Raw genomic sequence first — 13560 nt, forward strand, 5'->3', positions numbered from 1 at the left:
CTTCTGAATGCCTTTTTTTTTTTTTTTTCTGTTGAGGTGATGCGTGTCACTCTGTGCAATATTTAGTTGTGAAACCAAAGGCATATGGTGGCGGGGCACGGCACCACTGGCATCGCGGCATCACGTTGCTCCGCAGCGCTCTTTGGCAACAAATCGTGAGGCAAGTGGAGCGCAATTATTTCCGTCAATAACAATCTGGTGACATTGACATTCGGTTTGGTGGTTCAGGGGTGGCAGCGGCAGCGCTGGGTGACGATGTTAAAGGCCCTTTCCCAGCCCTGATGGCTCTGTGACTCTGTGGCACCGCACAAGTAGCGCCGCTCGGGGCCCTCCCTCCGGATTTTGGCTGCCGGGCTCATCAAAGTGCAGCGGCGGCTCGGTGCGAACCGGCACCTCCGGGCTCGCCGTTACGGAGGCCGTGGTTGTTTCGCACGGCGTCGGCGGGGTTCGGCGGTTCGGGCTGTTTGGAAGCCGGGCCGGTTTGTGCCCTCCGGGTTCCGGACGCGGGGCGGCCGCGCAGGACCCGCTTCTTCCCCTCACGGCAGGGGGAGGGGCGGCCCCCCCGCGGCGGAGCGAGGAGGGAGGGGGCGGGGCTTGTCGGGGATCCCGCCAATCGGCGCCGCCGTCGTGCCGCGAGCGGCGGGGCGGGCGGCCAATGGGCGCGCGGGGGGGCGCGCGCGCAGCGGCCCAGCGGGAGCGGCGGGGGCGCCGCGCGGGCACAGCCGGGCAGGGCCAGGCCGGGCCGGGCAGGGCAGGGCAGGGCAGGGGGCGCGGCGGCACCGCCACCGCCCGCAGCAGGTACCGACCGACGGCCCGCGGGCAGCCCCCTCCGTCCTCCCCTCTTCGCGGGGTGTGGGGGGAGCGGCCGCGCGTTTCCGGGAGGGTGCGATGGATGGAGGATGGAGGGAGGGAGGGATGGAGGGAGGCGGGCGGGCGGGCGGCGGGGGAGCTCCGCGGTGCGCCGCCGTGGCGGCCGGGCTGGAGGGGCTCCGTGCCGGGTGATCGATGCTCAGCCAGCGCGGGCGAGGCCGAAAGCCTCCGGTGCGCCCGCGCAGGGCCCGGGCCGGGGGTGCCCCCGTCCCCGGCCACGCCGGGCGGGCCTGCGGCGGGCGCGGCGCTCCGGCCCTGCCCGCGGGGCGGCCCCGGCGCCCCCCGCCTTTGGCGCCCGTGCAGAGGACGGGCTCGCAGGGAGAGGCCACGCGCTCCTCTCCCGCTTGGAAGAGCGAGCGTTCTCCTCGCTTTAGTGTTGTGGGAGGGAACGGAACCGGGCCGTGCCCGCAGCCCCGGCCCGGCACATCCAGAGCCGGGAGAACCCTTTGCCCGCGCAGCGCCCCCGGGCTCGGAGCCCCCGTGGGTCCGCGAAAAGACTTTTTCCCGAGTGAAGTTTAAAGTGTGGTTAATCGCAGATAACGCTGGTTGGTAGCGGGCTTGTAATTGAAACCAGCTCGAATCCCTTGAAAATAGAAGCCTTTAATTTCATTTAACCTACTTCGTGGCTCGGGCAGCTGAAACTTTCTTTATATTTTAATAGCTCTTTCCATAATAATTAAACAAGAAGTGGAGCGTGTAGGAGTTTACCTATCTGTGACATCCATCTGTAATGTGGCAGGCTATAATTTCTTGACGTCCAACTTCCCCAATTTGTGTGTCGTGTCTGTGCTTCCTAATCAAGGTATCTTATTTGAGCAATTTGGAGATTATGTATTGGGATTCTTTACTCTTCAGCTTTTCTTTGTCACCCTCCACTCATATATAGGTGGCTTAAAATTTGGCCATTTCCACACCCAAAACCTCTTATAGCTGAATAGGAAATATTGACTTTGCAGGTTACATTCTTGTGGGTTTGTTTTTTTCCTCCTAGTTGTTTGCAGAACTGTAAAATAATACACAAATCTAGATCAGAAACTTGTTACTGCGAGTACTTAGTCTTTATTTATCTCCCTTATGGACTTTAGATATAATAAAGCACAATTAGGCACAATTTTAACAGCAAGTGGGACAGTTGCTTTAAATGAAGTGTGGCTGTAGGTTTTGGACATTACAAATGCTTTTTCCTTTTTATGGTTGAAAAATAACTCATTCTGTTGATATCTTAACCATTCTTAGGAGCTGATATTGTCAATAAAATTTGCCACTGAAACAAAACTAGCTTTTGTAGTAGCAAAGGTTTTCTCCTCTGATACTTAGTGTTTCTCAGGCTTTGAAAATGTAGAGGATGGTTACCAGCCAGATGTGAGCAGAGCATGTCATTGAGTGTCAATTTATAGTGCAATTCCTGACAGTATGCCGTGGTTCTGCCTTGGATAATAGTCTTTAGAGTAATGGATGTCTTGAAATACCTCTGCTAACATTTCTCCTTCAGATGGAGAATCAGTTCATCCACAGGAACTCTTAGCTCCTGAGGGGCCAAGCTGAATCTCCTGACCAGTACAAAGCGAAGGGTCCTCTGTCTTCTTCCTGTTTCTGAGTCCTGGGTCTTGGAGGAACTCGCGGTTCTTCACAAGCATTGTGCTTGCAGAGCTTGGAGGGGATGTATAACAAACTGAAATGGTTGTACAGCCATTTGGAAAGTCCGAAATGGGGCCTGAGAAGGTGCTGGATGTTGTTGAAGACACGGCCGTATCGTTGCAGTGACTGCAGGCTTGGTTGGCTTCTCCAGCCAGAAACTGTGTGTGTGGCTTGTGTGTGTGTTTGGGTTTTTTGTCACAAAATATTAGGTGTTTGAGGAGGGTCTGTGTTCAGTATTGTTTGCCTGTTACTTGTCTGCAGGAAGCAGATTCTGAAAAGGAGCCAGTGTCACCAGAATTTGTGCTTGGTTAGTTTGGTGTGTAGGTGGAGGAGTTGTGTTATGGAAACATTTAATGTCTGGGCATGGGCAGTACCATCATGGACATCCATAATGTTTCTCCCAGTTGCCAAATCTAAGCCTTGCAATAATACAGTCTTCCAGCTCTGCTTTGTTTAGCCTCAACACTTGCAAAATTTGGAAGCTGTGAACTGTCCTAACAAATACTGTCTCTCTGAATAGATTAAGTGTTCCTATTTGCTATTTTTCTTTTCTTCCGAGCGTCTCCAACCAAGGGTTTATAGTGAGACCCTGTCAATAAAACTGCTTTTCCTTGCATCTCTTAAGCTTTCTCCAAACTTTCTCAAGCCGTGGTGGCTCTACTGATGCACCACTTTCTCCCTTTGGGTGTGGTTAGGAAGTCTGTCCTCGGTAGATGTTGCTAAGCTGCCACTTGGTGTTGGTGGCTGTGTGTTCACTACGTCACGCCAGCCTTTCCATGTCATTGTTCAGCTTGATGTTTGTAAATTTGCACACTTCTTGTGCAACAGGCATAATTGATAGGTCCAAAAGAAGACATCCATCAGCATAAGCAGGAGTTAAGACAGGAGCCCTCAGCATCCAAATGATCAGTATCTGCAGGAGCGGAGTAAATAGCTCTGTTCTCCTGAGGAGGAGGGAGGCTTCCTGCATCCTGTTTGATCCGTGGTCGCTTTTGTCCTTTTGGAGGACAGGTAGGCAATGTACAACTTCATACATAACTATGTGTTTAAGCTATTTTTAGACATAGGAAAATTGTGAAAACGGGCTTCTCTCTTTTGGTAGGGATTTGTTCTACGTGTGTTGGAAAAAAAAAAAAGGTAAACTAGTGTGGTTTTTTTTCTTTAAAAGGTGATTAGGCTTCAAATACAACTTGATAGGGCAGTTGTTAGATAAATGAATTATTTTTAGGTTTGAGAAGAATTACTGTGAATTTTTTCAGGAACATAATGGAAGAGAAAATATCTTTATTGACTTGCTTTGGAAAGCCATCGCATTGCACCATGTTAAGATGTTATGTTGTTGAACTGTGGTTTTACATGAAGAATTTTGAAATGGCTCACCTAAACATTAAGGAATTGAGTTCTTGGTTACAGTTATGGAGGACTTGGCAGTAATTTTAATGAAGAGTTCTAAAATCTGAACTCTTTTTGCAGCTGTCCAACCATCAGCTCACCAGCTGTGAGCATCCTTACTATGGGTGTCCTTTCCTGGAAGCCGGGATTTGGTGAAGCATGATCAAGGGCATTTGAGGATTTTCTCATAGAAAATAGTGAATTAATGCTAAACATTCACATGTGTCTGTCAAATAATGCGTTAGGGGGGTGTAATGTTTTATGTGTATGTGTTTCTGTCCCATAGATCTTCCTTAAACTACCTGCAGGTCTTCAGTTGATCATGTTGGATTTCTGGGTTTTATTTTTTGGGGGTTTTTTTTGCTGTAAATGGTGTGGGAGGGTGTGGAAGGAGTCTGAAAGTGTTGATTACTAGGTCTTCAAATCCATTGTGTAATGTCTATTGTAAAATGTGATTCAAGCCTTCTATCTCAGTAATATGTGATTTAAGACAAGAGAGGAATGAGAGTTGGGCTTTTTGTTCTTGGTAAAGCCTTGACTGTAATTGCTTTGTTAACAGTAACTCTGAACAGAATGTAATTGCAGGTGCAGGTTTTGGTTGGTTATCTTTGTCCTGTCTGATCAATATGAGGAAGGTGAATCTGGGTTTTAATTACCAAGATTTATCTCTTAACACTGAAACTTGGCAAACTGATCAGCTGCTGGAGTGGTGTTTGTTCCCCCGCCCCCTTCCATCCACTTGATTTTCGGCTTTCCCCTCCCTGCAAAATGTCAGTATCACAGGAGCAACTGGAGCAATAATCCTGCTGCTGCTGAGGCTTTTCCTAGTGATAACCAGGGCTGGATATCAGCAAACTCATATGAAGACTAAACTGATGCCTTTGGCCTGTTTTCCTAGCGCAGTGAGTAAGAATTGAGTGATGTGGTCAGCTGTGAGTGCTGCTCTGTTAATTATGTTGTGTGTAGGTCCTTCAGACAGGCTCTGTTCTCCTTTCAGAGTAATGATTTATGCAAAGTAAGAGCTGTGATTTATGCAACTACCCTCATAAACAGTGAGGCTTTATCTTGTAATCCTTTCATAACTAAAAGTGCAAGTGAGATTTCTAATGCAGATTTCTAATTAATTTAGATAAAATGGTCTGGAACAAAGCTTCTGTCCAACAAATCTTGAATCTGCGTGCCTCTTGGTTTCCTAGAATTTGAAGTCTCTCTGCATGTGTGTTAAACATGTTTTCACATGAACTGGAGATGGAGTACAGTAAATGTTCTTATGTGGTATGTGCTTTCCTGTAATAGCTTCATTTCTGAACTGATCTGTGCCTTCTGTGTAGTTTGGAGAAATGAGGTTAATTATGCCAAAAGAGAGATTTTTATTTTTTTTTCCTTCGACATGCACTTGATGACTAAGCTCAAACAGGAAACAATTTAGAAAAACATCAACTTATAATGTAATTACAAAGGGGTAGTAAAAACCTTTTACTTTAATTCATTTTTAGAGGAAGGACTTACTGTAAAAGAAATACAGTTACAGCAAAACAAGGGATTTCTGTAGTATGTACTTTGTGAACAGATTACTTACTAAGAAGTAATTTCTTAGTCATCTGGTACAGAATCCCTCTGAATAGAAGAATAAGTGAATGGAAATTTTTAGTAAAATCAGAGTTTTGGCTGAAAGAAGGTGTGTGAACACATGTTTAAGAAATATCTGTGTAACCACATGCATTGAACACCTGTGATGACAGAGTTCTGCTGAGATCAACTCAACAGTGAGATTAGGTTCACCTCTGTAAGACTAAAGGATTAAGAAGTTAAAGACTTCATAATTTTGGGCACGGCCCTGACTTCAAAAATATTTCACAAGGTGTCTTAAGTGAAATAGTGGTGAGTTGGGCTGAATTCTGCTGATAAATTATTGGGTGGCCATGGGTTGGTTGGTCCAAATTCACCATCTTCCCAAAACAATTGAGTGAATACTGTACTTGAGTTTTGTAATTGTCATCTAGAGGAGAGTTACAGAACTTCTTCTGTGTCTGATATCAATCTGGATTTTGATATTAATATGCTGTAGTGCTGTTAAATAGATCATATGCAGTATTAGCTAAGTCTTGCCTAAGTCAATGTAATAATGCTCCTTACCTTGAATGCCTATGCTTCCAGAGGTAGTAATATATCTAGGAGGAATGTAACTTGAGGAGCTTACACTCTAGGACAAACTTTCACTATCTAGCATATTTCTGTGGTTAAGAATAGTCAGGAAAATTGCTTTTGGAAAGCAAGTCTACTTTATTTTTGAACATAGGTCTATACACTCAATTATGTAAACTTTGACTAACTAGCTTGGTTACTCTAACTGGTACTGTGTTTCATTAGACAAATGATTTACAGTGGACAAATCTCTGCATCCTTAGTAGGCAAGTCTCCTTAGAGTCTTCAATTTTGAAGATGTTCAACTGCTTTGAGATGCCTTGTTATTTTTCACACACTCTCTTCATATATGGAGTGTCAGCCTCAAGTTTGCTGTATTCTACATACAGCCTTGGGTTTTCTGGTGGGATTTTTACTGCAGTTGTGATTACACAGTATAGTCTTTCAGACTGATTTAGTTTTGTTGTGTTTCACTTGTTTATAGAGAACTTAATATTACTCTGGATCCACCCATGCTGTTTTCTGGACAGTGTGTAGTGAGACACTTAAGGTCTGGCATACTACCAGGTGTAAGCCAAAGACTGGCTTGCTGATGTTAAATTAGTGGGCCCATTTTGATAGTTCTTCAAAACTCAGTTGTTCTAATTAGCTTCCAAACCTGGACATGTGTTTTCCAGCTCCTGGGGGTATGTTAAATTTTCTTGGCAGGTTTGTCCCGCAGGGCACCGTGGCTTACAGCTAGGAAAGAAAGTGACCTTGCAGAGTATAGATAAGATTGTTGGTGAAGTCTAAATCATGGGTAAAGCTTGTCTTTCTGCTAGCTACGGGAAGAATCCCAAGACTTCCACGTGATTGTGAGGTTTGAAATAGGTATGCTGTAAGGTTAACTTGTACCAAAAGCAGTTTACAACAGGAAATAATCAGTTTCATCATTTCAGTCTCTACTTTTAGATCAGTATCTTTCACAGATAAGGTTTCCCAATGGATGTAACCTTGGACCATGAAGACAAACAGACTGTGATCCTTTGGTGATATGCTGGGTAGGTATTGGTGAGATAGGGCAGGTCATTGGGCCTCGTGGTGGTAGAAAATGTGGACATTCTGCTGATAGCATTCATTGATTTACTTTTGTGGAAACAAGGCACCAAATGTAATGAGACATGATGATATGATATGACATGACCCAGACTTGTCTTTCTGGCAGTAACCTTGTTTAGATGAGTTAAATATTACTTCCTTTGTTGGCTGAATCTCTCCAGTTCCTACAGATTTATTTTTTTTTTGGCTTGCTGTAGTGTCCTTACAATGTGGCAATTGGAGCTCTATATGAGGGACTTCTGTAATGATTTTTGTCTCACGTGTGTGTATGTGGTGTTTAAAAATACTTGGTGCATTCAGATTTGGTGTCTGGATGGATTTCATCTTCTGAATGTACATAAGCAAAATGCTTTTACCACTTTACTTTTAGACCCTTTTCTGCTGTACTGCTGCTACTACTGGGTTCAAACTGTCAGAGGGAAGGGGGAAGTTGGTTTGTTGGGCTGTATTTTTGCAGAACCTTGTGGCTTGTTGCTGACGTTTGAGAGGTTGGGAAATGCACATTTTCTGTTTCCTGTGAGTGATAATCTCAATAGGATTGAATTTGGAGGGAGCATGTTGTTGACCTAATGTTTGTCAGTGATAAAGTAGAAGACAGACCATTTAATCTCTAACAAGGACACACATGCACACGCTCTAGTTGCTGGATTTAGCATTTAAACATTCAGTGGAACTGCAGCAGGCCTTCCTGGCACTTGGAAAGCACAGCTTTAAGCATCTTGATCTGTGTTGGGGCAAATCTGAGAATTGATCATTATCCTGTTAAAAACAGAATCGTCCTTGTTTTGAGAGTCAGAGCCCTCTGAAGCTGTGAGTTAAATATTGCTGCAGTAGCTCTGGAGGCAAACAGAGCTGCTGTTGTTTGCTCCATAATAGCACTTGCTCAGCCCTGGACATGAGAATTTTTTACAAGATGGGGAATGTTGGCTAGGATCCTGGAGTGTTGGTTTGGTTTTTTTTTTTTTTTTTTTTTTTAATACTGAAGTGCTTATGAGCTCTTGATTTATCAAAGGACAGCACCCTTCACATAAGAATAATCTTCGAGGTGTCACCGAGGGTTTAGCCCTGAACCTGTGCATTCAGAAGAATCCTGGCAGCAGGTGCTCTGTAGCAGCTTAACATAAGTTTCTTCTACCAAAGGCTGTTTATACCTACGAATAATCCGGTAATTTTGATAATTTCTGTTCTAGAGCAAGAATCCTTTACAGATCTCTTATTAATCCTTCCAACTGTCACATTTCTTTTTTTTCTTGACTCTTATTTTCTGTTAGCTCAAAGTATCTGTGACATGGGGGTTTAGATATTCCAAAGTGTGCATTAGACAATTTTGTCTTTGGTAGAAGTTGTCTGTCTGTGTTTGAAGATGTGGTAGCTGTTAGCAAGTGATTGGATAACTGGTGACAATGTATTGCTGGTTAACAGTATAATTCAGCTATTGTAAACATAAACCAAATTGTACTCAAAAATAGATACAGTGACTGCTGACACTTAACAACCTTACAATGTTAAATTTGGTTTTGCTGTGTTATCTTGCAAGAGAGTTATTTTTTTCTGCACCTACTCCATCTTGTTAAGGTGTTAGAGGCCAAACTAAATTTCCAATAGGAACCACATGTGTTTCTTGAATGTTTTATTTAATGACAGAATTATTATATAGTTTTTCTATAATTTGCTGCCAAAAGAACTTTAAGAGGTATTGCAGGTAATATGCTCTGTCTGTGGGGTAAGTCCCTCCTGAGTTTGAAATGAGGAGTTGCCAGCAATGCTATGCTAACTGGCACATGGAGATGCATTCTTGGAGAAGGCAGGGAAAGGTAGGTGGAGAATGGGAACATTCTCTTCTTTCCCTGTGGTTGAGATAAACTTTCTTTCTAACAGAGCAAAACATAGGCTGCTGGTTTCAGACTTAGATTGTTTGTACCTAGATTCCATGTGTGGTATTTAACCTGAATTCCAATTTGGTGCTTCTAGGCAGTTCCCTCACCATCCCAGTGTTTATTGCTGTAACATTGGCAGCAATGTGTGCTTCTGGAAAAGGTCACCAATTCTGTTTTCTAGCTAGAATCTTCTAGAGGAATGGAAATAGGAGGCAAATTCAATGTGGAAAATTGGTATGAATAAAGTCTACTGGAGTAGTTGTCAGAGAACAGAATAAAGTCTAGTTGTCAAGAGAACAGGGTAAAGGGAAAGGGGGTTGAGACTTTCTCAAAGGAAAGATTTCTCAATCCTTAAAACAAAAAGGTAGAATATTAGCCTGCAAATGTAGAAGTGATGCTGCCTCTCAAGTGTGAATGTGAGTATTTATGTATGCTTGTGATTTTTTAAATGAACCCATTTCATCATTATGCTTCACCATAGCTCTGGATGTCAAAGTTTTGTAGGTCTGGTGTTCTGTAAGAGTTTCAGGGGAATAACAGAATTATTTTTGATCTGATATCAGCTTCGTACTCAAAGGAGTATGGTCAGAAATAACTGAAACTTTCTGGTCTATTCTAGCTTCCAGTTTTCTTTACATCATATGACCCTAAATATCGTCAAGTTTTTCTGTTACCTAAAAAGCTGGACTGTAACAGCACAGATACTTCTCCTGGCAGCATTACTTTTCATTGCTTTGGGTTTTAGAGACAGATGTTGGACCACAGCCCTTGTCCTGGGTGTTGTAGCAAGGTTCCTGTGTGTAAGTAGCCAAAGATTGTCTGACCATGTGACCAGGTCTGCAGACTGAGGATATGGCATTATGTCAGAAGTAGGATTAAGTCTTCTTTTGAGGAGGGATGGGTGAATGGATGGTATTTGATACTGTCCTAGAGTCTTAAGGGGTAAAAAATACTAATTATGGCTAGTTAGGTAAATTGGTGAGAAGATTATGAGGAACTGTAATAAAACCAAATCTTGGTGATGAAATGACTGCAGTAGCGATTGCATGAGTTTTCTCCTCCCTCTTTGAGGGAACTGAAATCATATCCTGTATACGGGAACAATCATGCAGATTTTTAGGAGTTGAGTGGTGTATGCAAAGACTAGAAAAACAAAAGTTATGGGGAAGACATACTTGAATAGTAGAGAGCATTAGTTGTGACCTGTATCTTACCCAGAACAGGAAAGAATGACTCATAAGCCTGCTGTGACTTGCTCTCCATGCTTGTGGCAGGAGGTGTGCTTTCAAATTTGCATTAAAATCTCTTAACTGTGTGGCAAAAGTGGTTTAATATAAATAGCTTTTTTCCTTCACCCACTTCTTTCAGTCTTGTCAGCCTTCAAAGAAGCAGTTTTGGATGCTATACTGTGGCCAGTAGAAATAGTAGGGCTTGTTCAGCTCTAAACTTGCTGCTGTATCCCCTTAGCAATTATTAGATGCTTCACTAGTAACCTTGTCAAAAAAGAGGGTCAAAATAAGATTTGGACTTAAGACTTACATCCAGGCTGGTGAAACTAGGACTTGTGCAGGTAGTAACTCATTTTTAGCAAGTGATCATTTAGGACTTGTTCAGACACTTGTGATACAATCACATGAAAAGCAGAGCACAGTTGCTTTAATATGACAGATCCCTGACAGGTGTTCCAAAAGTATTTACTTACTTTTTCAGGCAAACAGTACAAATTAAGCCTGTTATTCACTCCTAACATACATCTTGTGTATTGCCTGATAAGTCCCTGCTTGCAGTAATCTGCTGTTTCAAAAGAACTGAGTGTATTTAGAAGTTGCACCTTTATTCTTGGGTGGTAGGTGAAGGCTCTCATCCTGCTTAGGTATTCGGTGTTGTAATTCTTATTTGCTCAAGAAACGCTCCATCTGTGTTCAAAGAGACTCATTTTTGTTGGGTTTTTTTTTAGTACCATGATTTTATTGAATCTGTCTCTTTTGGTGGTGTTTTGGTCGTAACACTTTGGGGAACTGCTATAGAGGAGGATTATAATTAGACATCCAGCTCAGTATTTTTATAAGTCTAATTAGAAAGATGGGTAAAACATGGTGGGATTGTATCCATATACTACAGTCTTCTACAGTAAAAGTAAGCTGGTAAAGAGTTACAGTAAAGATGTCAGTGTATCAAACTTAAAGGAATGACACAGAATGAGTCCTAGAGATCCCAAAGGTCATGGTCCAAAGACCATATTATTGTGAGAAATATCACTGTATTTGCCCTCAGAAGGTATATCAGTTTCTATTATCTAGATTCAAACTTAATTTTCAAGAGGTTGATTAAGGGACAGGAAAGAAATCATAATTCTTGTAGTTAACTTCCTAATTGAAGCTAAACCGACAACACTTTTGGGCTGTATGCTGGATTTGAAACAATCCCTTGCCCTTCATTTTATTAGAAGGTGTATTTGTAGCTAACTCAAATCTTAGTTTGTGTGAGAATTCTAATGACTTATTTGGGGACAAGAAAACCCAACAGACTTAACTGATGAAAAAGTTGGAAAACTCTATCTGTGAAACTGTATAGGGGTTTCTGTAATCAGTATAAAACCACCAGATTTCATACCAACCTTCTCTCTGGCCTAGTATAATTTTGCAGTAAGGCTCAGCCTAACACTGACAGGGGACTCTGCTGACACAGTCAAAATTCCAGGGCCAGCAGTTGAGATCCCTGGCTCCCCGTTTTCTGTCATCATATTTGAAGTGTCTACTTGTGGTTGCGTTTTAATGATACGACCTTTAGTTTACATGGAGCAGCCACTTGCAGTGGTAAAGGACCCTGCACATAGAGGTAAAAATAGATTAAAGTTGAGCCATTTGCCTGACTCAGTGGGCATCTCATTTCTTAAAATGTTGTTAACAGGAGCAGTTTACAAGACTATCTGGAATGACTGTAGTGACCCCGTGGGAGTATTTTGGAATGTGATGAAAAAAGACAGCTTTTAGTACTGGCTATAGGTTAAAAAAAAAAACCAAAACAACCTGTTAAGCATTTCTTTCAGGTATGAGATTGAATGGTTACATCTGTGCTGTTTATTTTGATCTTCTGCAAATCTGAACTCCTGTAAATTCTTTAACGTGCTTTTGTTTTTAACTTTTGTAAAGGTCATAATGGTTTCCGTTCCTGAATTCTATGAAGGAAAGAATGTCCTCCTGACAGGAGCTACAGGCTTCATGGGAAAAGTGCTTCTGGAAAAGCTACTGAGATCCTGTCCTAAAGTGAAAGCAGTGTATGTATTGGTAAGAAACAAAGCAGGGCAGACACCTGAAGCACGAATAGAAGAAATTACCAGCTGTAAGGTATGTGTCATATGCTTACAAAGTATGTTTTTGTCCTTCATTATAATGTTCCCATTTCATTTTGAGAACAGCTTCAGTTTGTCTAAAGCAAACTATTATTGTTAAGTGGGTTGTTTTTTTTTTGTTCTAACAGAAATATAAAATCCAAGACCTGGCAGTACTTCTATAGCTGACTTTCAAGCTGTCAGTCTCTAGCGAAGCCAGTAGTTGAAAATTATCCTGTATTTAATTCAGGAGGAGGATGTTCAGCTGTAATGCAAAGTTGAGAAGTAAAAAAACTGTGTTATTGCTTGTTAAGAAAATATAAAGTACAAGAGGCGGTGGGCTGGGAGTTGTAAGAGGGGGTTGAGACCCTCCAGATATCAATCAAATCACTTTTACTCTTTGTGGTTTCTTTTCTGTAAGGTGAGGCATAGTATTTTTTTGTCTGGAATGTGATGTTGGCTCTACCAGTAAGCAAGAATACGTGATCTCAACAGGAACTTACGTTTGTAAATGGAACAAGGATGTTTGTCTTAGTAGATTCTATCTGTGGATCTCTGTTAGTCAACCTGTGACAACTAGAAAGGCACTGAAATGCTGTGCTGTGGCACTATTAAAATGGCTATCTAAATGATTTTCTGTGCAGTCTGGGTCAAATACTTTGCTCCTGAAAAGACTCATTACCTTAATATCAGGCTGGGCATTCTTACTACACGCAGAACCACCCATTGTTGTTGCCCATCTTTCTACTAGAGAGTATCGTGTTCAGGATGAAAAAGGTGAACAGAAAGAGGAGAGATTTCCAGCATGAACTTTGCTAAAGCAGAGTTTGTTTATTTCTGTCTAGATCTTTCTCTTGTGGAACACGGGAGTCAGCAGTTTTATTTTTCAGGCCTAGGAAATATGTTGAGATGCAATGTAGCCTGTACAAAGTGTGTGCTTAGAAGATGCTAAAAGGGAATCAGTAACAAAATATGAATGCATGTGGGCTAGGAGGAGTAAGTTGTTTTAAAGTAAGGCAATGAATTTCTACAGCTCTGACTAGGTAGGATTGCAGCAGATGTGGGGATGGCTGTGCCCTTAGCAAATTATTTTCTGTAACTATGTCAAAACTGTAGCTCGTTGCTCAAAAGCATCTGCTTGCAGTCCTGTGCAGTGTTACAGAATACACCAGAATCAGTTACAGGGGGGTTCTGTCTTAAATTCAGTCA

At 42.4% G+C, this 13560-nt stretch overlaps 1 protein-coding gene across 2 annotated transcripts in view; it reads left to right on the forward strand.

The window, feature by feature from the left end:
• Nucleotides 1-726: 726 nt before the first annotated feature.
• The window catches only part of FAR1 (fatty acyl-CoA reductase 1), a 36850-nt gene continuing 24016 nt past the window's right edge, over nucleotides 727-13560 (forward strand). Inside the window, exons 1-2 of one of the 2 annotated variants that reach the window (XM_017825022.1) lie at nucleotides 727-798; nucleotides 12173-12367. In XM_017825022.1, the coding sequence (XP_017680511.1) occupies nucleotides 12179-12367 (189 nt within the window). In that variant the 5' untranslated portion in view covers nucleotides 727-798; nucleotides 12173-12178. Of the gene's footprint in view, nucleotides 799-8289; nucleotides 8309-12172; nucleotides 12368-13560 lie in introns of those variants that run through there. The other variant, XM_017825023.1, reaches the window with a different exon arrangement.

This window comes from Lepidothrix coronata, unplaced genomic scaffold (assembly GCF_001604755.1).
Source record: "Lepidothrix coronata isolate B3197 unplaced genomic scaffold, Lepidothrix_coronata-1.0 Scaffold115, whole genome shotgun sequence".
NCBI lineage: Eukaryota > Metazoa > Chordata > Aves > Passeriformes > Pipridae > Lepidothrix > Lepidothrix coronata.